General features: G+C 46.7%; 1 protein-coding gene across 3 annotated transcripts in view; it reads left to right on the forward strand.

The window, feature by feature from the left end:
- Positions 1 to 20,399, forward strand: part of LOC141076154 (lysine-specific demethylase 6A) — a 99,697-nt gene extending 79,298 nt beyond the window's left edge. For all 3 annotated transcript variants that reach the window (XM_073563489.1, XM_073563491.1, XM_073563490.1), the window contains 3 exons: positions 704 to 830; positions 962 to 1,132; positions 19,160 to 20,399. In XM_073563489.1, the coding sequence (XP_073419590.1) occupies positions 704 to 830; positions 962 to 1,132; positions 19,160 to 19,189 (328 nt within the window). In that variant the 3' untranslated portion in view covers positions 19,190 to 20,399. The remainder of the gene's footprint in view (positions 1 to 703; positions 831 to 961; positions 1,133 to 19,159) is intronic.
- Positions 20,400 to 23,890: the final 3,491 nt, after the last annotated feature.

A 23,890-nucleotide genomic window follows, 5' to 3' on the forward strand; every position in this document is an offset into this window, starting at 1 on the left:
TTTGAGTGCCGTATATTTTTTCATTTATTTACAGATACCAACTTATGCTCCAGCTCATTTCTTTGGTTTTGCTATAGTTCTTGTTTGTACAAACAGGGGCATGGCCCCCTTTTTGAGCTAAGCATTTCATGTATATAGCTTTCTGTGGTGTCTGAGCAGTCGGACTTGGGTCCTTCTCTGCCCTTATCTACATTGAGGTTGACTGACATGAGGTGAGGTTTCAATACTAAAGACAGGATTTGACCATCCTGATTGAGTATGCCTTGTTGCATTGGGATTGCTTTTACACTTTTTTGATCAATATTGTTGCTAGTAAGTACCCCTATGTTATTTACAAGTACTGTTACTATTTACTTATTACAGGGTATATGCTCATTTTGTTCTTGTTTTTGTTTTTTTCTCTTTGGGTTTTGTTTTTGCTCCCATTTCAGTGTGAAGTAAAGGAAATCCTGAATTGTTTTACATGCGATAGATTTATTACAGAATTTTTTTGTGACTGATCAAGTTATGTTTGTTTGGCAGAAATTTGTTATGGAAATCATTTTTTAGTTTCAAATTTCTACATTAAATCTGCAGCATATAAACCGCAACACAAAAGAAACCTAAATAAGGCTGTACTATGTAAAAAAAAAAATCCTTGCAAAAAATGATTCTGTGCTCTCATTAGGTATCTAAATGTTTATTTTTTTCCTTATCCTTACAGATATTGCCTACTGAGGACTCTGAAGCAATGCCAGGCACTAAGAGAAGCTCTTATTGCTGTGGGAAAAGAGATTATGTGGCATGGAAGATCAAAAGAGGAGCCTGCTCATTACTGCAGCCTCTGTGAGGTTAGTAAATATTCAGATATGGCTTCTTTTCATTGGGTTGCTTTTGTTGCTATTTATTATATCATATTGTAACTTTGGTTTAGTGGATGGTAATGTTTTCTGTCATTCTATTTCTTTTTTTGCCATTCTAGGTGGAAGTCTTCAATCTGCTTTTTGTAACGAATGAAAGCAATTCTCGGAAGACATACATTGTTCATTGCCATGACTGCGCACGAAAAACTAGTTTAGACCTGGAAAACTTTGTGGTGCTAGAACAGTACAAAGTGGAAGAACTAATGCAAATATATGATTTGTTTACATTAGTAAGTATACATATTCTTATACTACTACGCTCTCAAATAACCTGTATAAAAATGAATCTGTACAATTTTACTACTACATTAAGCCATAATGAAAGTCTAACATTGAGTTATATTTCTGCCAATGAGTGCACATGGTGTTGAACCTGTTCCATACAGCACAAGTGCCTGCTGCATTTTACAGCTGTCATCCAAGATCGAGTGCTGATATTGAAATTTGCTCTAGTCACAAACTTTTTAGAGGGATTCTGTCAGCAGATGTTTTCTATGTAATCTGAAAGCTGCATAATATAGGGCAAGAGAGATTCTTGGGATGTTTCACTTACTAGGCTGTGTTACAGTTTGAATACAATCAGTGTTTTATCAGCAGGAGACTATCAATGCCTGACTAAAGCCCCCGTTACACACTGCGATATCGCTAGCAATATCGCTGTAAAGTCACCAATTTTGTGACGTTGCAGTGATATTGCTAGCAATATCGCTGTGTCTGATACTTACCTCCGACCGGCTCCCCCGCTGGTAATCACTGATCGCGCGAGAAGCTGCTGGACCATTCCTCGTTGGTCACTTCCTGCGGCGCTTCCTGCTGTGACGACGAGCGACGCGTGGAGCCGGGCGGGAGGACGCAGGATCGCCGCGTCTGACAGGTAAGTAGCGATCCCCGTCCCCAGCGATGTCGCTGGTGAGATCTGCCTGAGTGGCAGCTCACTAGCGACCACCTAGCGATGCACCAGCGATCCTGACCGCGTCATATCGCTAGTCGGGATCGCTGGTGCATCGCTAGGTGTAACGGTACCCTAAAGCTCATGTGCAGACCAGTCAAGCTAATTTTGGAACCCCACCACCATCACTGATTGGCAGCTTGCTGACAATTCACAGTGTAAACAGAAAGCTGACAATAAGTGATGTGGATGAGGTTACACAGGGCTGAACGTTCTGATCACTGCTACATCTTCAGCAGAGAAAACGGGGATCAAAACTTCACTAAACAATCCAGTACGAGATATGTTCCTGGAATCAGGCTCTCTGCCCTTACATCATACAGTTTTCATATTACATAGAAAAAACCTGCAGACAGATTACCTATAACCTCTTAGATGCCTCTGTAGCAGCATTTTAGGAGATTAGGAACGTTTGATTAGAGAAGGAAATTAGGAGATCCTGAGCTGCTGTTTTGGGGTAAGGGGCCCCCTCCACTGCTCATTGGCCCCAAGCGACATGATAGTAGGGTTCTGAAGGGTGGTTGTTGCAGCCAGGGACCTAATGAAGATTTCATTTTCTTTATCGCCTTATTGGGGGACACAGAATACCATGGGTGTATGCTGCTGCTAGGAGGCTGACACTATGCAAAAACAAGAAAATTAGCTCCTCCCCGGCAGTATACACCCACCGACAGGCACCAAGCACCTCAGTTTGTGCTTAGTGTCTGTAGGAGGCGGACCGGGATCTCCCCAGATCCGCAGTTTTAATCCAATTTTCCTTTCAGGTTTAGTTTGAACTTGTTAATTTTTCCCTCTTTTGTCTTTTAGGTTTCTTTCCATCGGGAAACAGGGTATAGTTATCACCCTGATTTCCTATATCATGCGGCTGAGCGAGCAGTGTGGTGTCACCCACATCGCAACTCTCAGTACCGCAGGCAGGACTTTTCCCTATCACCTTCTGGTGATAAGGGTTGCGGACAGGTGGCTGGTCCTTGCCGAATCCCCCTCCTCACCCCTTTCTCCTTCGACTCATTGGGGGACACAGAGACTGTGGGTGTGTGCTTCTGCCGTCTGGAGGCTGACACTAAGTATACAAAAAAGAGTTAGCTCCTCCTCCGCCGCATACACCCTCGCCCCCAGACCGGGCGTAACTCAGTTTTTGCTTAGTGTCTGATGGAGGCACACGCAGTCTGGAGCTCCAGACTAGATTTTTTTTTTTTTTTGGTCTCTTTCTATGAAGATAAGATAGGGGCGACGGATCCTATAGAGAGGGTCCGATCTCCCCAAATCATCAACGGGCGACCACGTGTGAGTAGCCCTCCACGTGTTTTCTCTCCCGCACCGAGGGACACATCTGGGACTTTTCCCCAGACAACCATTTTTCTTTGTTATTTTTCTAAAGAGGTGGCAACGCATCCTGATAAGAGGATTCGGTTCCCCATGAACCCCAGCGGGCGAGCACGTGTGAGTGATCCTCCACGTTGTTACTCTCCTGCAACGTGGGAATGCATTAATGCCCCTACCACCCCTAGGTAGGAGACCAGGGGTGGTTCTGGAGGCGCAGGTGAGCCAAGGGAGCGAAGCGTCGAAGACTGGTGCAGTAGCCTCCCCCTCCCGGCCCAGGGATGGGGTTGAGAGCACCACAAGCCCACGGCGCAGAAGTCACAGGGGGGAGGCCCGGCTCACCTCTCTTGTTGATGGGCGTGGAGTGTGGCCAGAGCCCCGTCGGCCGACTTCCGGGGGTAGCCGGAAGCCCCGCCCACTAACTTCCGGGGCGGAGAGCGGCGGGCGCGCTCAGTTACCGGGGAGCTCCCGCCCTCCTCCCTCGAACGCCGCACGGGTAGTGCGGCCAGAAGCCCCGTCGGCGGCCGCGGTCCCCGCTGTATGGGGAGATCCGGAGTTCCGCGCGCCCACCCGCCGACTTCCGGGGGTAGCCGGAAGTCCCGCCCACTAACTTCCGGGGGCGGAGAGCGGCGGGCGCGCACAGTTACCGGGGAGCTCCGTCCCCCTCCTCATTTCCTCGCGAAGTGCGGCCGGAAGCCGCCGCCTATCTCCCGGAGTGCGCCGCAAGTGCCCCGGCGAGTAACGCCGCACGCCCCGTGGAAGAGACGCAAGGTGGACATTACCGGTGGGTGAGTGCAACCCCGTTTCGAGTGCCGCACTAGTGGTCAAGGAAGGGGTTATCCTCCTACCCTACCCTGCAATATGTCTGGCAAGGGGAAAGCTCATTCTTTCCTATATGCTGTTTGCGTTTCCTGTGGGGTCAGGCTGCCTAAGGCGCAGCCGGATAAATTTTGTGAAGCCTGCGAGTCGGAGCGAGCCCAGGAGCCCCCCATTGTTGCAGAGCCCAGAAGTCAGGACCCCCCAGAATGGGCGGTGTCTTTATCACACTCTATGATGTCCCTTACAAGGGCAATTGAGTCTCTTCGAGGCCCGGGCAGGGACAAGGATGGTGGTCTGCCAGCGGAAGACAGCTCGTCCACGTCTCAGGACCCTCCGACCGTTAGAGGCCGCTCCAGCACCAGACAAGCTCATAGCAAAAGAGCTCGTTCCCCGTCGGCCGGACCCTCTGGGGCTTCGGCGGCGGGTATTAGGGCATCTCGTTCCCCGTCGCCGAGCTCGGGAAGCGAGCAGGATGAGGGCGAGGAGTAGGGAGAGGAGTCCTGGAATCCAGAAAGCCTGGGATACCAAGACTCGCTGGACAGCCTCATTGAGGCAGTCAACCAGACATTAGAGATCGAGGACGATGTGTCCACGGCCTCAGGTCACAAGGTCTCCTTCAAGAAGACCAGGCGACCGCATAGAAGGTTTGCCACGCATCCGGAGTTCGAGGAGCTAGTCCAGAAACATAGGGAACACCCGGATAAGCGTTTTGCAATGCAAAAAGCGCTGCAAGCAAAGTATCCGTTTCCTCCTGAACTCCATAAAGGATGGGTGGAGTCGCCAGTAGTGGACCCACCGGTATCACGTTTGGCGTCAAGATCGCTATTGTCGATACCCAGCGGTTCTTCTATCAAGGACCCAACTGATCGCCTTATAGAGGGGCTTGCCCGCTCAGTGTATGAGGCAGCGGGGTCGGCCCTGGCCCCCTCCTTTGCGGCTACTTGGGTGGCTAAGGCCATGGTTTCATGGGCGGACGCTCTGCATAATGCCCTCCAAGACAGAGATCTGCCTGCGGAGGTCTTGGAGGTTACAAATCAGATATCAGGGGCAAGTGATTTTCTCGTCAGCGCCTCTCTGGACGCGGCCGAGTGTTCTGCTGTGGCAGCAGCAAATGCGATCGCCGTTAGGCGAGCATTATGGCTGAGATTGTGGAAAGCGGATTCTATCTCCAAAAAATCCTTGACCTCATTGCCTTTTCAGGGCAATCGGTTGTTCGGTGAGAAGCTTGATAAGCTTATCTCAGAAGCCACGGGGGGGAGGAGTAGTTTCCTCCCGCAGCAGAGGACTTGGCCAGCATTCAGGCAGACACAGAGGCGTTTTCGGCCCTTTCATAACCCCTGGAGGGGGACTTCGGCCAGAGCATCCACCTCCGCAAATGATGGTCAGATTAGGGAAAGGCAAATCTCTTACAGAGCCAATCCGCTGGGCAGAGGCCGAGGCCGTTTGCCCAGAACGAGGGGGGCCAGATCCCAAAAGCCTCCAGCAAAATGACTCGAGGCACTTCGTACCTACGGACGACAGGGTGGGCGGAAGCCTACTAAGGTTCAGCCACGTTTGGGTCGCAGTGGCACGCGACGCTTGGGTGGCAGAACTGATATCGTCCGGGTACAAGATAGTTTGTCGGACTCCCGCCACGGCGATTCTTTCATTCCCGGTTTTCCGGAACAGTATCGCAGGCAGAGGGTTTGTTACAGGCCATAATGACGCTACGGCGCAACGGGGTCATTGTCCCAGTGCCGAAAAGCGAAGAGGCACAAGGTTTTTACTCCAACCTGTTTTCGGTCCCCAAAAAAGACGGGACAGTAAGGCCAGTACTAGATCTAAAAATCCTGAACAAATTCATCAGAGTCAGGCGGTTCCGGATGGAATCCCTCCGTTCGGTCATTGCAGCCATGGATCCAGGGGAGTTCCTGGCCTCGATCGATGTGCAGGATGCATATCTGCACATTCCGATTTTTCCTCCACACCAGAGGTTCCTGCGTTTTGCGATCGGAGGGCGACATTTTCAATTTGTTGCTCTGCCCTTCGGTCTGGCCACTGCTCCCAGAGTCTTTACGAAGATAATGGCGGTGGTTATGGCCATCCTGCATGCTCGGGGCATAACGGTACTACCTTACCTGGACGACCTGTTGGTAAAGAGGCCGTCGTTTCAGGCGTGCCAGGAGAATGTCAGTATCACGCTGGATACCCTGGCCCGTCTAGGCTGGTTGATCAATCGGAGCAAGTCGTCCTTGGTTCCAGCCCAAAGAATCGTGTTCCTAGGCATGATTTTCGACACCTCCCGGGGGCTGGTGATCCTCCCTCAGGACAAGGCGCGAAAAATCAAGCAAGGAGTACGGAACCTTCTGGTGCAAGTTGTCTCCGCTGGTCCGACATTCACTCCGGTGGTGGACTCGCGACTCGTCCCTGGTCCAGGGGAAACCTTTTCCCCCGGAGCAGTGGTTGGTGGTGTCGACCGATGCAAGCCTGCATGGTTGGGGAGCAGTTTTCCAGAGTCACACAGCTCAGGGGCGGTGGTCCATTCAGGAGATAATTCTCCCGATCAACATTCTGGAGATACGGGCAATACGATTGGCCCTACAACATTTCCAGTGTTTCCTGAGACACCGGCCGGTGCGCATTCAGTCGGACAATGCTACAGCAGTAGCATATGTCAATCATCAAGGGGGCACGCGCAGCCAGGCAGCCATGCGCGAGGTCGGGCTGGTACTGCGTTGGGCAGAGAAGAACCGCGTGGTAATTTCAGCGGTGCACATTCCGGGAGTCGAAAACTGGGCGGCAGATTTTCTCAGCCGACAGAGGGTCGCGGCAGGGGAATGGTCCCTGCACCCCGAGGTTTTTCAACAGATCTGCCAACGGTGGGGGACACCGGACGTGGACCTTATGGCATCCAGAGAGAACGCCAAAGTACAAAGGTTCGTCGCTCGATCCCTCGACCCGCAGGCAATCGCAGCAGACGCTCTGGTGCTTCCGTGGAGCCAGTTTCGTCTCCCGTACTTGTTCCCCCCGCTACCTCTGCTTCCAAGAGTCATCAGGAAGTTAAGGAGAGAGAAGGTTCCAGCAATTCTGCTGGCCCCAGACTGGCCTCGGCGGGCCTGGTATGCAGATCTGGTTCAGCTAGTGGTGGACGTACCCTGGCGTCTCCCAGATCGGCCGGACTTGCTGTCCCAGGGGCCGATCTACCATCCGAACTTAGGGGCCCTGTGTTTGACGGCGTGGCCATTGAATCTTGGCTGTTAACACAGGCAGGATTCAGGCGCGATGTGGTAGCCACGATGGTGAGTGCCCGAAAGCCTTCTTCGGCGAGAGTATATCATCGGACTTGGGAAGTTTTTTTCCGTTGGTGTAGGGATCGCGGAGTGGCTCCTCTGTTTTTTTCGATCCCCAACGTACTGGCTTTTCTGCAGGCAGGGCTGGACGCAGGATTGGCTCCGAGTTCGCTCAGAACGCAGATCTCGGCTCTGTCGGTGCTTTTCCAACGAAAGGTCGCTTCGGTCTGGCAGGTTAGGACGTTTATGCAGGGGGTCGCACATTTAGTACCCCCCTATAAGGCGCCGACGGAATCATGGGACCTGAACTTGGTGCTCAGGGCCCTTCAGGAGGCTCCTTTCGAACCGTTACAAGAGGTTTCCTTACCTTACCTGTCCAGGAAGGTCGTTTTTCTGGTAGCTATTACGTCTATTAGGCGGGTTTCGGAATTGGCGGCTTTATCTTGTAAACCGCCGTTCCTGACCTTTTATAAGGATAAGGTAGTTTTAAGGCCAGCTCCTCCCTTCTTGCCGAAGGTTGTCTCTGCATTCCATATCAACGAAGACATTGTCTTACCCTCGTTTTGCCCGGCACCGGTGCACAGGGTAGAAAAGGCATTGCACACCTTGGATCTGGTAAGAGCTCTTAGGAGGTATGTGACAAGGACAGCTCCTTTCCGCCGGACAGACTCTCTATTCGTGATCCCAGAAGGGCGGCGGAAGGGGCTCGCTGCGTCCAAAGCGACTTTGGCCAGATGGGTTCGCCTGACGATCCAAGAATCTTATGAAATTAGTGGCACGCCGGTTCCGGCAGGGATCAAGGCACACTCGGCTCGAGCAGTGGGTGCCTCATGGGCACTGCGACACCAAGCTTCAGCGGAACAGGTGTGCAAAGCAGCTACCTGGTCCAGCTTGCATACGTTTGTCAAACATTATAACGTACATACCCAGGCATCCTCGGATGCAAGCCTGGGAAGAAAGATTCTCCAGGCAGCAGTTGCGCACCTCTAATCAGGGGCGCAAAATAGCATGGATTGGGTGAGCTAAGATCCCGCCCAGGGACTGCTTTAGAACGTCCCACAGTCTCTGTGTCCCCCAATGAGTCGAAGGAGAAACATGGATTTTTGTGAGTACTCACCGTAAAATCCTTTTCTCCGAGGCGCTCATTGGGGGACACAGCACCCACCCTACTAGCCAGTTGGCTTTTGCTTATTTTGAGTTATCAAATCCTTATGTAAGGATCAGGGTGGTCCCTTTTCCAGACGTATAATTTCTTGCCTGAATTTAAGGCGCGTTCTCCTACTGCTTATGCACTAAACTGAGTTATGCCCGGTCTGGGGGCGAGGGTGTATGCGGCGGAGGAGGAGCTAACTCTTTTTTTGTATACTTAGTGTCAGCCTCCAGACGGCAGAAGCACACACCCACAGTCTCTGTGTCCCCCAATGAGCGTCTCGGAGAAAAGGATTTTACGGTGAGTACTCACAAAAATCCATGTTTCTCGGGACAGGGCTGAGAGGAAGACGGCGATCGTAGGTGTTCCAAGAAAGCCGTCTTCTACAGGATGCGGGTACAGAGGACTCCTTCCCCTCCCAGCGGCCTGCCGTTTTCCCGTGGGCCCCTGTGTTCATCCTCTTCAGGGACGTCAGGTAAGTGCCTGTACGTTCCCTCCGGCCCCGCATAAGTTCCAGTGACATGGGAGAAGAAGGGACCTTGTCTTTTCAGTCCACAGATTTGAATCTCCCGCCCTTTTCTGCCTGCCGCGCGCTCAGCCGCTTGCTTCCTACTCTTTCCCTGCTCTAGTCAGGGAGTCTATGGGGATCTCCTCACTCACCGCAGCGTCACAAGCAGCAGTACCTGTCAGATTGCCTGCCACCAGGGAGCGGGATCAGAGGAAACCTTCCTACAAACCCGCTCCTCGCTGGAGATCTAGAGGACAATATTCCAGATCTGCAGGAGCCAATTCCGGCAGATTTTCGTCTAAGTGACGGGTCACCCCCACCTGGAATTTCTTCCAGGGTGGGAGGCAGACTTTCCTTTTTCGCGGATGCTTGGCTGTCCGTTGTCGACGACGCTTGGGTCAGAGAACTCGTTGCATCCGGATACAAGATCGAATTTGCTTCACTCCCGAACAGACGGTTTTTCCGGTCTCGGCCTCCGCGACAGCGGGCCCAGATTCTGGGTTTTCTGCAGGCCATTTCCTCCCTTCTTTCCGCCGGAGTCATTGTTCACGTTCCCTCAGACGAACGGTTTTCCGGGTTCTACTCCAATCTCTTTGTAGTCCCAAAGAAAGACGGCTCTCTTCGTCCTATTCTGGACCTCAAATTGCTCAATCGCCACGTGAAGATTCTTCATTTCAGGATGGAGTCTCTTCGGTCGGTGATTGCTTCCATGGAGCCCGGGGAATTTCTCTGCTCGGTGGACATTCGGGATGCCTATCTGCACATTCCAATTTGTGTGCAACATCAGAAGTATCTTCGATTTGCGTTTCGGGGAGACCACTTTCAGTTCACAGCTCTTCCTTTCGGCCTGGCTTCAGCGCCCCGTGTTTTCACGAAGGTGATGGCGACCGTCATGACCATCCTTCGCTCCAGAGGGATCCTCATCATCCCTTATCTGGACGATCTTTTGATCAAGGGTTCGTCTCGCCAGGACTGTCTCCGGAGCCTTCAGATAACCCTGGACACTCTCAGCCGCCTAGGTTGGCTGGTCAACAAGGAGAAGTCCATTCTGATCCCCACCCAGCGTCTGACCTTTCTGGGTATGGAATTCGACACGGAGCTAGCCCGTGTTTTTCTTCCAAAGGAAAAATTTACAACTCTGTCCAAGGGCATCAGAACTCTCAAGAGGCCTGCTCCCATTCCCATTCGGTTCTGCATGAAGATCCTGGGGAAGATGGTGGCCTCCATGGAAGCAGTACCCTTTGCCCATTTTCATCTTCGCCCCCTCCAGCTGTCTCTGCTTTCAGCCTGGGACAAGACCACAATGTCCTTGGACCGTCCTATTCGGCTTCCTCTCAGAGTGAGGCAGTCTCTCACTTGGTGGCTACGGCCAGCGTCAGTTCTCCAAGGGAGGTCCTTCCTTCCGCCTCAGTGGCAAGTCATCACCACCGATGCGAGCCTTCTAGGATGGGGAGCCGTGTTCCATCAGAAAGCGGCCCAAGGCCGCTGGAAGCCACAGGAGTCTCTCCTCCCAATCAATCTTTTGGAGATCAGAGCAATTTTCCTGGCCCTTCTTCATTGGCAGCCCCTCCTCTCCGGCAAGCCGGTCCGTATTCAGTCGGACAACGCCACGGCCGTGGCGTACATAAACCATCAGGGGGGCACGCGCAGCAAACAAGTAATGTCAGAAGTGGCCAAGATATTACGCTGGGCAGAACGTTACGTTCCGACAATCTCCGCCGTCCATATTCCAGGGGTGGAAAATTGGGCAGCCGACTTTCTGAGTCGCCAGGGCCTAGCGTCCGGCGAATGGTCCCTGCACCCCGCGGTTTTCTCTCAGATATGCGACCGTTGGGGCACCCCGGATGTCGATCTCATGGCATCTCGGATGAACCACAAGGTGCCGCAGTTCGTAGCCAGGTCCAGGGACCCTCTAGCCGTCGCATGCGACGCACTGGTGACTCCGTGGTCCCAGTTTCAACTTCCGTATCTGTTTCCGCCTCTGGCATTGATCCCTCGGGTGGTCAAAAAGATAAGATCGGAAGGCGTACCAGTGATTCTAGTCGCTCCAGATTGGCCAAGACGGCCTTGGTACGCGGAACTGGTCAACATGCTCGCGGACATTCCCTGGAGGCGTCCAGACCTTCTCTCGCAAGGCCCCCTTTACCACGAGAATTCTTAGTCTCTGAGTTTGACGGCATGGCCGTTGAGACCGCAATTCTGAAGGAATCAGGTCTGTCTAGTCAGGTTATTCAAACTATGATCAGAGCCAGGAAACCAGCCTCTTCCCGCATTTACTATAGGTACTGGAAGGCTTTTTTCCGTTGGTGCGATGATAAGAGTCTTCCCAATGTCTTTTTCTATCCCATCTATCCTGGGGTTTCTTCAGTCTGGGTTAGATGCGGGTCTGTCCCTCAGTACGCTCAAGGGCCAGGTTTCCGCTCTCTCTATCCTCTTCCAAAGAGAGCTAGCTTCTCTACCACAGGTCAAAACCTTTCTGCAAGGGGTTTCCCACGTGGCTCCTCATCATTCGCCAATAGACCCGTAGGATCTCAACCTCGTCCTTAGCGCTCTCCAGAAGGCGCCGTTCGAGCCTCTCCAGGACATTCCTTTGTCCCTTCTCTCTTGGAAGGTCACCTTTTTGATCGCCATTTTATCCATCAGAAGAGTTTCTGAATTGACGGCCTTGTCATGTCGTTCCCCTTACCTCATTCTCCATCAGGACAAAGCCGTCCTCAGGCCCGTTCCTTCTTTTCTTCCAAAGGTGGTTTCCGCTTTCCATATCAATGAGGATATCGTCCGTCCTTCTTTTTGTCCGGCTCCATCTCATCCTCTTGAGAAGTCTCTCCACAAACTGGACGTAGTTAGAGCCCTGCATGTCTATCTCGCCAGGACTTCTTCCTTTCGTCTGTCCGATTCCTTGCTGATCATCTCTGAAGGTCGCCAGAAGGGCCTTCCGGCTTCCAAATCCACGATCGCTCGCTGGATTCGTTCTACCATTCTGGAAGCGTATCGTCTTCAGGAAAAGCGGCCCCCTCCGGGAGTAAGAGCTCATTCCACCCGGGCTGTGGCGGCTTCGTGGGCTGCTCGTCACCAGGCCTCGGCCATGCAAATTTGCAAGGCTGCAACCTGGTCATCTTTGCACACCTTCACGAGGTTCTACAGGGTTCATACCCAGGCCTCGTCTGATGCTGTGGTTGGTAGGAAGGTTCTGCAGGCGGCGGTGGCTCACCGGCCGACCTGAGCCTTTCGGTTACTTTCGTTCCTTTTTGCTGTTCCCACCCTTGGGACTGCTTTGGGACGTCCCATGGTATTCTGTGTCCCCCAATAAGGCGATAAAGAAAGATGGATTTTTGGTTCTTACCGTAAAATTTCTTTCTTGGAGCCTTCATTGGGGGACACAGCACCCTCCCTGTTTAAGTTGTACCGTGTTGGGTCTTAGAGTCCCTTGTTGGGTTGGTACATATGGTTCGAGTTTTTCTCGTTGCTTCTCCTACTGCTTTTTCACCAACTGAGGTGCTTGGTGCCTGTCGGTGGGTGTATACTGCCGGGGAGGAGCTAATTTTCTTGTTTTTGCATAGTGTCAGCCTCCTAGCAGCAGCAGCATACACCCATGGTATTCTGTGTCCCCCAATGAAGGCTCCAAGAAAGAGATTTTACGGTAAGAACCAAAAATCCATCTTTTTTAGGACACTAATCTAAAAATTATTTTTTTTTTTATAAGTTTAACTCACTCCCATTTTCCTGAAAGATAAATATTGCAATCTAAAAAAAATAGACATATAGCAATATTTATTAACCTGTTTTATACAGTGAAAGTCCAGATGGGGGAATAAAGATTAAAATGGCAGAATCGCTTCTTTTGTCACATCACCTTCCAAAAAGTGGATTAAAGAGTCATCAGAAAGTCATGTAAACCCCAAAATGGTACAAAAAACTGCATGTTCCCCAGTGAGGGAAAAAATATCCCAAACTACTCTGTGGACAAAAACAAAAGTTACTGCTCACTGGCACCACGTGTTTTTCTTTTTCCAAGTATTAAAATGTGTAAATAAATCTATATTTATTTCTCAACCATGAAATTGCAACATCAAAAAAGAAAAGCCATGTAATTATGGAAAACACAGAATTGATAGACATATTAATGATATGCAAATGATATAAGAAATGGAGTAAAGTTTTCAAAATATTTTGCTTTCCTGAGCAGAGACACTGAGTATTACATGCAGAAATACAAGTACTTGCTTTAGTATGTCATGGTTGTCAGAGGAATGTTCTGCCATACCGAATGCACTTCAACATGCAAACCATTAACCCTTTCGCGCCTGAGCCTGTTTTTGCCTTCGTGACCAGGCCAATTTTTTCAATTCTGACCAGTGTCACTTTATGAGGCCATAACTCTAGAACGCTTCAACAGATCCTGCTGATTCTGACATTGTTTTCTCATGACATATTGTACTTCAGGATAGTGGTAAAATTTCTTAGATATGAACTGCGCTTATATGTTAAAAAAATCGAAATTTGGCAAAAATTTTGAAAATTTTGCAATTTTCAAACTTTTAATTTTTATGCCCTTAAATCAGAGAGTGATATTGCACAAAATAGTTAATAAATAACATTTCCCACATGTCTACTTTTACATCTGCACAATTTTGGAAACATAGTTATTTTTTTTTAGGAAGTTATAAGGGTTAAAAGTTGACCAGTGATTTCTCATTTTTACAACAAAATTTACAACACCATTTTTTTTTAGGGACCACCTCACATTTGAAGTGAGTTTGGGGGGTCAATATGACAGAAAATACCCAAAAGTGACACCATTCTAAAAACTGCACCTCTCAATGTACTCAAAACCACATTCAAGAAGTTTATTAACCCTTCAGGTGTTTCACATGAATGAATGGAATGTGGAAGGAAAAAATAAACATTTAACTTTTTTTCACAAACATTTTACTTCAGAACCATTTTTTTTATTTTCACAAGTGTAAAAACAGAAAATGAACCACAAAATTTTTTGTGCAATTTCTCCCAAATACGCCGACACCCCGTATGTGGGGCTAAACCACTGTTTGAGCACACGGCAGAGCTCAGAAAGGAAGGAGTGCCGTTTGACTTTTTCAATGCAGAATTGGCTGGAATTGAGATAGGACGCCATGTCGCATTTGGAGAGCCCCTAATGTGCCTAAACAGTGGAAACCCCCACAAGTGACCCCATTTTGGAAACTAGACCCCTTAAAGAACTTATCTAGATGTGTCGTGAGCACTTTGAACCCCCAAGTGCTTCACAGAAGTTTATAACGTAGAGCCATGAAAATAAAAAATCATTTTTGTTCCACAAACATGATCTTTTAGCCCCCAATTTTTTATTTTCACAAGGGTAACAGGAGAAATTGGACCCCAAAAGTTGTTGTCCAATTTGTCCTGAGTACACTGGTACCCCATATGTGGAAGAAAACTACTGTTTGGGCACACGGTGGGGATCGGAAGGGAAGTAGTGACGTTTTGGAATGCAGACTGATGGAATGGTCTGCGGGTGTCATGTCGCGTTTGCAGAGCCCCTGATGTGCCTAAACAGTGGAAATCCTCCACAAGTGACCCCTTTTGGAAACTAGACCCCCCCAAGGAACTTATCTAGATGTGTGGTGAGCACTTTGAACCCCCAAGTGTTTCACTAAAGTTTATAATGTAGAGCCGTGAAAATAAAAAAATCATTTTTTTTCCACAAAAATGATCTTTTAGCTCCCAATTTTTATTTTCACAAGGGTAACAGGAGAAATTGGACCCTAAGAGTTGTTGTCCAATTTGTCCTGAGTACGCTGGTACCCCACATGTGGGGGGGGGGACCACTGTTTGGGCACACGGTGGGGCTCGGAAGGGAAGTAGTGACGTTCTGGAATGCAGACTTTGATGGAATGGTCTGCGGGCGTCATATTGCATTTACAGAGCCCCTGATGTACCTAAACAGTGGAAACCCCCAATTCGAATTCCAACCCTAACCCCAACACACCCCTAACCCTAGCCCTAACCCTAGCCCTAACCCTAGCCCTAGCCCTAACCCTAGACCTAGCCTCTAGCCTGCCTAACTGCTTTTTTTTTCTTTACTTTTTTTTTATTTTTGTGTTTTTTATTTTTTGTATTTTTGACTCATAGTAACGCCACTTCTCCTCTGATCTCACACTGGCAGATGATCAGAGGAGAAGCAGCGTTACTATGTGACAAGATCGCTGCCCGGCACATAGTAACGCCACTTCTCCTCTGATCTCACACTGACAGATGAGCAGAGGTGAAGCAGCGTTACTGTGTGACAAGATCGCTGCCTGACACAGCTGTGCCAGGCAGCGATCAGCTGTGCCAGGCAGCGATCTAGTCACACTGTAACGCTGCTTCACCTCTGCTCATCTGTCAGCATGAGCTCAGAGGAGAAGTCGCGTTATAATGAGGGAGATCGCTGGGAAACAAGCAGCTTTCCCAGCGAGCTCTCTCATTGGCTGCTGTGACGCGACGTCATCAGGACCTGAACCAATCAGGTCTCGATGATGTCGGGGGTCCCAGCATGCATTGTGCACCGGGATCACCGCGTTATAAGGTATGAGGGGGTCCCGGGGGACACAAAACCGCCGACAGTAGATAAACGTCGGCGCTGCACAAAGCCCAGCAAGCGCCAACGTTTATCTACTGTGGGCGGTCGTGATGAGGTTAAAGGAGTTCTCCAAGAAATGTACTTAAAATAAATGCCCATTTAAATATTAAGTGTTTTTCTGAATAACTTTTATGTAACAAAAAGGTATGCTTTATCTACTCCACTTTGTCAGGACTTTATTGCTTTATTTTATTGGTAAATGTATTTAGAAATATGTTTATTTTTATTTATTACACTTCTTGGCGAACCCCCTTTATGATCCGCCACTGGCAACTTTCTTTACAATTGCCAATTGATGATATCCCAGATTTGATTGATGGGAGACAAGTCCAGAGACACTGCAAGCCATGGTAGCAGGCTTAGGCCATGCAGGTTCTCATGGTAGCACAAGCAACACGCAGCCTGGAGTTGTCTTGTTGAAAAACTGCTCCTGGGACACTTTGGAGAAATGGCTTCACCACTGGTTCTGCGACCAAGTCAATGTGACGTCGAGCGGATGAAGATTAGAGGGGTCCAGGAATTGGGCTGGTGTGTGACGTTATCTTGTGAAAACCTCTTCATGCCATTGCCTTCTTCCAAGAGGCATAACTTTTATTTTTTTCCCATTCATACAGGCTTTGAAGGGCTTGTTTTGTGCAACAAGTTGTAGTTTTGAAGGACACCATTATTTTTACCAATATAATGTCCCATGTTGGGTGAAATGGTGAATTAATTGCAATTATAGCATTGTTTTTTTTGTTTTGCGGCATTAATTAAATGGTACAAAATGCCACTCGGTCACCAAGCTAACTGGGGCCCTGCTGAAGAGCATCATCAGAATCTGTGATTTTTAAAAAATACATTAAAAATGTCAGTGAACACCTTCAAAAGAAAACCCAAACAACAATGGCTGAATTGTTTTGTTTCACAACACTTGAAATTTCTTGCCGCTTTCATTGTACTTTACATGATAAACTGAATAGTGTCCTTCAAAACTACAACTCATCCTGCTTAAAATAAACCTCATATTGATATATCATGGGAAAAATGAAAAAGGGACTCTTGGAAGAATGGCAGAAAAAACTAAATTACCACGGCGGGCTGAGGTGAAGAGTTTGCGAGACCTGCTCTATTGTCCATGCCTGCAGGGTGGTTTCACATTAGCGCTTTTTAAGCGCACGCACGGCAGGGGGTAGCTCCGCCCCCGAGCCGGCTCTCTGCCCGGTGTGCCCTCCCCTTGCTTGTAGCGCCGCCTCCTAGCGCACAGCGGCGCCTGCGATTGGCGCACCCTATCTTTAGCATAGGGTGCGCAGGCCGTGCGCTAGTTGCGCTTTGACCTGCGCTGCGCACTTTTGACGGTGCGCCGTGCGCGCCAAAATCCAAAAAGTTTGATTTTGGCGCGCACGGCGCACCGTCAAAAGTGCGCAGCGCAGGTCAAAGCACAACTAGCGCACGGCCTGCGCACGATCTGCGCACCCTATGCTAAAGATAGGGTGCGCCGATCGCAGGCGCCGCTGTGTGCTAGGAGGCGGCGCTACAAGCAAGGGGCGGGCACGCCGGGCAGAGAGCCGGCTCGGGGGCGGAGCTACCCCCGGTCGTGCGTGCGCTTAAAAAGCGCTAATGTGAAACCACCCTTACCTCTACAACATGGGCAAGACCAAAGAGCATTATAAGGATGTCAGGGACAAGATCATAGCACAAAGCTGGAATGGGCTACAAATCCATAAGTTATACACGGGCTGAGAAGGTGACAACTGTTGGTGCGATAGTAAGAAAATAGAAGAAATACAAAATGACTGTCAATTGGCATCAATCTGGCGCACCATGCAAAATCTCACCGCGTGTGGTATCTTTGATCATGAGGAAGGTGAGAGATCAGCCTAAAACTACACAAGGGGAACTTGTTAATGATCTCAAGGCAGCTGGGACCACAGTCACCAAGAAAACCTTTGTTAACACATTATGCCGTAAAGGTTTAAAATCCTGCAGTGCCCACAAGGTCCCACTGCTCGAGAAGGCACGCAAGCAGGCCCATCTGAAGTTTGCCAATGAACACATGGATGATTCTGGAAGTGATTGGGATAAGGTGCTGTGGTCAGATGAGACAAAAATTGACCTCTTTGGCATTAACTCCTTGTGTTTGGAGGAAGAGAAATGCTGCTTATGACCCAAAGAACATCGCACCGTTCCCACTGTCAAGCATGGAGGTGGAAGCAGTATGTTTTGGGAGTGTTTCTCTGCTAAGGGCACAGGACTACTTCACCGCATCAATGGGAGAATGGATGGAGACATGTACTGTAAAATCCTGAGTGACAACCTCCTTTCCTCCGCCAGGACATTAAAAATGGGTCATGGCTGGGTCTTTCATTAACTGTCATTAAGACAGTTACTCAAAATATACAGCCAAGGCTACAAATGAGTGGCTCAAAAAGAAGCACATTAAATTCATGGAGTAGCCTAGCCAGTCTCCAGACCTTAATCCCATAGAAAACTTAGGAGGGAGTTGATGCTCCGAGTTGCCAAGTGACAGCTTCAAAATGTTAATGATTTAGAGATGATCTGCAAAGGGGAGTGGACCAAAATTCCTCCTGACATGTGTTCAAACCTCATCATCAACTACAAAACACGTCTGACTGCTGTGCTTGCCAACAAGGGTTTTGCCACCCAAGTATTAAAGTCTTGTTTGCCAGAGGGATTATTTCTTACTGGAAAATGCAAATAAATGTATATAATTTATACAATGTGATTTTCTGGATTTTATTTTTGATATTCTAACTTTCAATGTTAAAATATACCTACCATTAAAATTATAGACTGTTCATGTCTTTGTCAGTGGGCAAACTTACAAAATCAGCAAGGGATCAAATTTTTATTTCCCCCACTGTAAATTGATCATTCTCTTTGAGATGATTACCCCCGCTAAGGGTGTGTGCAGACGCTGCGGAATCCGCTGCGGATTCATCCGTGCGGATTTTGCAATAACCACAGATAAAACCGCAGGTCAAAAGACCTGCGGTTTAGCCTGCGGTTTGGTCCTGTGGTTTCACCATCTCCACAATGGTGGAGATAGGAAACCGCTGCGGATTCCGCAGAAAGAATTGGCATGTCAATTCTTTATGCGGTTTCAAAACCGCAGGAAAACAGCGCGGATAAATCCGCACCGTCTACACAGCGGTTTTTGGTTATCATTCATTTGAATGGTACTGCACACCGCAGCTAAAACTGCTGAGGGTCCGCAGCGGCCAAAACCGTTGCGGAACCGCAGCGGAATCCGCAGCGTCTGCACGTAGCCTAAAAGACAATTTGGTATGGTTAGTGCAGGAGTTTCACGGTATAATCACACAGATTGACATTGCAACAAACCAATGGCAACCTGTGTGAATAAAGCGATTTATTTTTATATATGACTATTACCATATAAATTAGTTGCTAACAAATATGTATGTAAAAATGGTATCCATTCCAAAACACAGTTATGACCACCAAAATGCATAGACGTAAAAAAAAAAAAATTCTGTAAGTTGTTAAATTGCCAGGCCTTAAAGGGGCTAAAGGTGTCCTGGTGGTCTTGAAAATTGTATCAACAAGTTTGCAGTTGTATCTTTAGTTCTAATATTGTAACTATTCTTTTGTTTCTCCAGGCTCCTCCAATGCCTTCACCATCATCTTGATGTTTTTCAAAGGACAGTAAATGAGAACATTTCTGATATTCAGGAAGCGACCCAGTTCTGTACCACTGTTTTTGTTTTTTTTCCTCCCCCTTCGACTTTTTTGTGTGTTTTCCCTCCATTCTTTTTGTTAGGTAGCTGTTCCATTAGGCTGCTGGCTGAAAGCTGCGTCTATGCAACCTTCCAAGTGCGGAGTGTCAACCAACTGGACAGGAGACGTGCTCTCCTCCTCCAGGACTTTACTATAAAAATGCTGATCCAGCTGTTCATAAAAAGAAACTCATGTTTTGTATATATCTGACAAGACTGGCAACGTTATACAGACTACTGACTTGAAAATCACTTTAGTTCTCTTGCTTTATTTTTTTGTTCTCTTCACCTTATTTTGGGCTGAAAATGTTTCATTCGCATCCCTCATCCCTTTTCAGTTTCATTTTTATTAATTACTAACTTAGCTGGTCGTCTTTGTAAGGTAGTTAAATATTTTATGTCTTTTGAACAATTTTTTTTTTTTTTTTTTATGTGAAAGATAAATTTTTATTTTTTGCTTTCCTTAACCCACTTTGTTTCTCTTTTCTGTCTTGTTTTTGGAAGAAAAAAAAAGAACCATAACGGTTGCAATTTAAGTTTCATATAAAGAAAATGAATTAAAAAAAAAATAAGGAAAAAAAAAAAAAAAACTTAACAGCCAAGTCACAAAGATAAATGGGTTGCACATAGACTAAGGAATAAACTTCAGATTTGTGATTTTTGTTTCTAATCTTGATGTAAATTTACACTATTTATAAATACATATTTATTGCTTGAAGATATTTGTGAATGGAATGCTGTTATTTTTTTCCAGATTACCTGCCATTGAAATTTAAGGAGTTCTGTCATTTGAAACACTACTCCTGTTACATTTTCTATGTGTAAATAAAACTGCTTAGCATTGTACAGAAACTTTTATTAAAATTGTTTAATGTTTAAGGCGTTTTTGTTTGAATTTTACCAGAATCAATGTACAGTGCTTAGTCTTTTATTCATGTTCAGATCTACTTACATATATATTTATATATGCACTTGTGTGTGTGTATATATGTAAATAAATATCAATTATTGTGTGGGAGGGAAACTACATTTTATATAAGGACTATATCACTAGTAGATAAAAGTTGTCTACTGTAAGTATTGCTTACAAAACTTTTTTTAAATATATAGTATGTGATCATAATCTGCCGTGTCCTTCAGATTGTTTTTTTTATGTTCAATGGTCAATGATGCAATAAAACAAAAAAACATTTGTTAAGCTCTGCTACAAAATTGAAATGGTTGTCCATTTAGTTGCAGGCAAGCTTTGTTTTCCTTGGCATGAATGGAAAATGTGATCTTTCTAAACACGCAATTTAGAATGCTTAAATAGTCTGACATTCCAAAGCCCGACTTTAGAGCGAGTAAAAGCAAAGTATGGAGGACAGCTCGTTAAAAAAAAAAATTATTTTTCTAGGCTGCAGTGTATCCCAAAGAAACTATTATGTAATAAATTTCTCACCTGGCACTAGTTCCCATTTTAAAGTGAATTTCTGTGTTTCCATGTATCACTTAGTCTGCATTAATCATGACTGTCTTTAATTGTAATATCATATAAATTCTGTTTTCCGGTCACTAGTGAAAAACAAGATGATTTTTTTTTCCAGCCTGAAACACGACACAAATAAAAGGACTGCATTTTCAGCTGTTTGATTTTGCAAATTTGTGTAGTGTTTTATGTTTTCTACTAGCTATATTAAACACCAGTCATTGTAGAAAAGTGTGCTAAAAGCGCCACTCCAGTGAGGTTTTTTTTTGTTGCATTGCTGGAAGGGTGCTTTAAATGTAAGTCGCCTGTCTGATACTCACGTTCCGGCATTTTCATCTGTTTTTGCCGCCGCACCTATTTGTCTCTGGCGAAAAGTGAACTGCCTGCAGCTCCAGTGTGTCGCTCTGGCTCTCATAGTCTGGTATTGAGAGCTTGTGACATAACTTGTGTACCAGTTTAAAGATACTGTCAAAAGATGGTGCCTCGGAACCATAGCGGTGCTGAATCGCAGCGAAGACGCTGTAAAGTGAGTTTGTAGCAAGGGACTTATATTTAAAGCGCCACTACAGCGCTGAAAAAAAACAAAATGCTGGATTGGTGCTTTAATGTTCTGATTTGGATGAGCTATCATATACTTGTGGTCACGCGCCTGCCGCTTCCGGGATCGGAGAATAGTCATAGTGCGTGCGACGGGAGGATTCACTAGTCTGCAGTGTTATAGTTTAATTATAGGAATCCTGAACATTATCTGCTTAAATGGAGAATTGCATGTACATTATAGTTAGTAAATATGAAAAAAAATCTTTGCATTTTAAAAGTTGTCCAGGAATAGAGAAACAAGTCTGCCCTTCAAATAGCATCACATGTGCCCACAGGTCATGTGTGGTTTTGCTGTTCTTCATTAAAGTGGATGTATCGAAGGCCTGTTTCATACATCTGTTTTTTTGGTCAGTCAAAATCCGCTAAAATGGTGAATAACGGATCCGTTCCTGTACTGACCACAACGTTTGGCACCGGAGTGTTATTTTAACGGATCCGTCAAAGGAGGAATTTTAAAGGAACCGCTGCCTGGGGAAGGAGAGAGAGAGAATTTTTCAGCCGCCAGAACAGAGTTTAGGGTTAAATTTGCGGCTGAGTGAAGTCTTTCGGGCATGCGCAGTGAGAAATGCGGATCCGGCCGCCCGAAAAAACGTTGCATGGTCCGTTCGGGCATGTCGGAGGATGTCAACATTTTGGCGGATCCGCAAAAAAATGGATCCAACGGATGGCCATCCATCAAGATCCGCCGGTAATGCAACTCAATGGGAAAAAAAACAGATCCGCCAAGAAAAATGGCGGATCCATTTTTTTGAAAAATGGCGGATTTTGACTGATGGACACAAACAGATGTGTGAAACAGGCCTAAGCTGCAAGAGATCATACACCAGGAAGTGTTAGTCCTTTTGTGGGTGCCTTAGTGACTTATGTAAAACATGAATGTTTAATGGCTGGTCATATAACAACATTTTTGACTGGTTTGTTTTAGTTTGCCATGAAATTTGAGCATCTTCCCTAATTCTGTGTTGTGACATTCCTTTGTTTCTTCTGATTATTTGAGGAAAAAAGAGAATTGGATGTTAGGCTAATTTCACACTTGCTTTTTTTTGCAGCGCGTTTTTCCCGCAAAAAAACGCATTGAAAAAAAGCATACAACTGCTGCGTTTTTTTCAAGTATTTTTATGAGCATGCATGAAAAAAACGCAGCGTTTTTATGCGTTTGTATGCGTTTTTAGTGCGTTTTTACCGCGTTTGCGTTTTTTCCAACATTAGGTGGCCCCTCACACTAACCCAAACCATGACTTTACTAACCCTGACCCTAACCCTTAACCAAACCATACTTAACGCTAACCCTAACCCTGACCCTAACCCTTAACCAAACCATACTTAACCCTAACCCAAACCCTAAACCCTAACTAACCCTGACCCTAACCCTTAACCAAACCATACTTAACCCTAACCCAAACCCTAAACCCTAACTAACCCTGACCCTAACCCTAAACCCCCTTAACTAACCCTAACTCTACCCAAACCCCTAAATTCCATGGTTAACAAAAAAAAACGCATGTGCAAAAAAACGCATACATAAGCATGCCAATGCGCACCCATAGACTTATAATGGGTGACTTGCTGTAAAAAAACGCATTGCGCGCGCATGCGTTTTTTTGAGGCAAGTCGGACGCCCAAAAAATGCAACAGGTTGCATTTTGTGCGCCCGAGCGCATACCGCAAAAAAACGCATGCGCGGAAAAACGCGTACAAACGCATGTGTATGCGCACATTATCGCATCCCATGCAAAGTATAGGGAAAAAAAACGCATGCGCTATTTAGCGCTAAAATACCGCGAAAAAAAACGCAAGTGTGAAACCAGCCTTAGTTTGTTCAATCAATGTATTCCTACTGACTGGCATTCCAAAACTGGCCATTTACATGAGAAATGTTGTTTGAATGTTCGGCAAACCTCTCTCCCACCTTCTCCCATACACCTGACCACTCAAGCTAACACTCATGAGGTTTCGAGAAGGAGAGAGAAGAAAACCTGTTCCATACTTCTCTAGCACAAGGTTATCTTCCCTACAAATAATACGAAGTCGAAATTCCATTGGCACAATTCTTCTCTCACCAGATATCATTTGTCGTGAAAGAGTTGGGAAGTCCTCATCCACCTCAAATTGTCAGCTGACTTTCTCCTAGTGTCAGACTTGTTTATGGATACATCCCCAAATATTAAAACAGAGTTAAACATCCATAAGTAATTTTAATGGGATTGTCTTCATTTTTAACAGATGTCTTGGACAGAATTGTACGACACATGCGAACATACAAGTTTCATACATTTTCGTTTTGTAATTGTCACGTTCATGGTTTTTTGAAGTGTTTAAAAAAAATTAAAAAAAATTTCGAGCAGAAACTGTTTCAGGAAACACTCGTTTTGAATAGATTTTGTTGAATCTTTTTTGCTAAAGCGGTTTTGAAGAGTTCTGTTTCTTTTCCTGGAAGCATTCTTTGTAGTCAATTTTTTTTTTAGTGTCTAGTTTGCATTTCCTTCAGGAACCACTTCAAAGAAGTGATAAGCCTACAATGTGTTTTTTAAAACCTTTTTAGGGAA

This window comes from Dendrobates tinctorius, unplaced genomic scaffold, assembly GCF_039654945.1.
Source record: "Dendrobates tinctorius isolate UK_male_01 unplaced genomic scaffold, ASM3965494v1 ptg000391l, whole genome shotgun sequence".
Classification (NCBI taxonomy): Eukaryota; Metazoa; Chordata; class Amphibia; order Anura; family Dendrobatidae; genus Dendrobates; species Dendrobates tinctorius.